At 36.3% G+C, this 1,120-nt stretch overlaps 1 protein-coding gene across 1 annotated transcript; it reads left to right on the forward strand.

Annotated features, from left to right (window-relative positions):
- Positions 1–19: 19 nt before the first annotated feature.
- Positions 20–969, forward strand: LOC110034870 (the record flags this gene model as incomplete). Its single annotated transcript, XM_020739108.1, is given in 1 exon segment — positions 20–969. A coding segment is annotated over 1 exon segment (413 nt), but the record flags the coding sequence as incomplete, so codon positions are not given.
- Between the last annotated feature and the right edge of the window lie 151 nt (positions 970–1,120).

Genomic DNA, 1,120 nt, shown 5'->3' on the forward strand with positions numbered 1-1,120 from the left:
CTTTCCCTTTTTTAATTTAGGAATATGGTGCCGGTGCCGTTTATTGTGCTCTATTTGAAGAAATTTACTGCTTTTCTTTCAAAGAGGAGCTCTTCGGCTACTAGATTTCTTGAGCTTTTGTTTGAGAGAAGTAGAGAAAAGGCCGGGCCAGTCATGGAGTTTCAGTGGCTGGGTTTGATGCTCTTTGTTGCTGTGCCATTTCCGGGGACTGGAGCGTGGACTGGGGCCATTATTGCTGCTATTCTTGATATGCCATTCTGGTCTGCAGTTTCTGCGAATTTCTTTGGTGTGGTTCTCGCTGGACTTCTGGTTAATTTACTTGTGAATCTTGGTCTCAAGTATGCGGTCATGGTGGGCATACTCCTCTTCTTTATTTCCACTGTCATGTGGAGAGCTTTGCGTAGTCTCAGGAGCACTTTGAACAGCAAGTAAAGGTAATAATGCCATAACTCCCTGTTTTTATGGAGACTGGTTTTTATTCTTCTTTGTTGTCATTTTGTACAAATTATTTTTCCTAATTTAAATATTGATATAGTCCTCAATCAGTTTAGATTTTGAAGAATAATAGGTCCGTTTCAATCCTTTTTTGGTTTCCTAATTTGAATGTTGGTGTAATCTTTAATTAGGCTTTGTTTGACAACAGTCACACTCTATTCTGTTGAGTGAACGCCGCTGTATAAATTTATATTTCATTCAATAAAATAGTCTATTACGATGTCTCCGCAAATTATTTCAACGGAATGGTGATTTGTTCCCGTTTTAAAATGTAGACAATGATACCCGTTCTGCCATATGACTTTTAAAGAAGCTTCTTCAAAAGAAGCCTTAAGAACTAAAGTGACGATTGACGACTTTCTTTATTGGACATGGATACATCCACATGGTATCATATGGATGTGGCATCAGTTTCTAATGTATTACACTATTTTTGAGTTTCTTTTACTACGACAATTCACACATTTTCTACAAAAAATGACCACATTCTGCGTTGATTTCAACCATAAATAAACTTGCTTTTGATCTTAAACTTCATGTGGGTCCAAAATTAATTTCACCATAAGCTTGAGTTGTTGTATTTAATGGGTTTATTATAATTGAGTTGTTTTTTTTTTGTTCCTTT

The sequence above is a fragment of the Phalaenopsis equestris genome, unplaced genomic scaffold (genome assembly GCF_001263595.1).
Source record: "Phalaenopsis equestris unplaced genomic scaffold, ASM126359v1 Scaffold194139, whole genome shotgun sequence".
Classification (NCBI taxonomy): domain Eukaryota; kingdom Viridiplantae; phylum Streptophyta; class Magnoliopsida; order Asparagales; family Orchidaceae; genus Phalaenopsis; species Phalaenopsis equestris.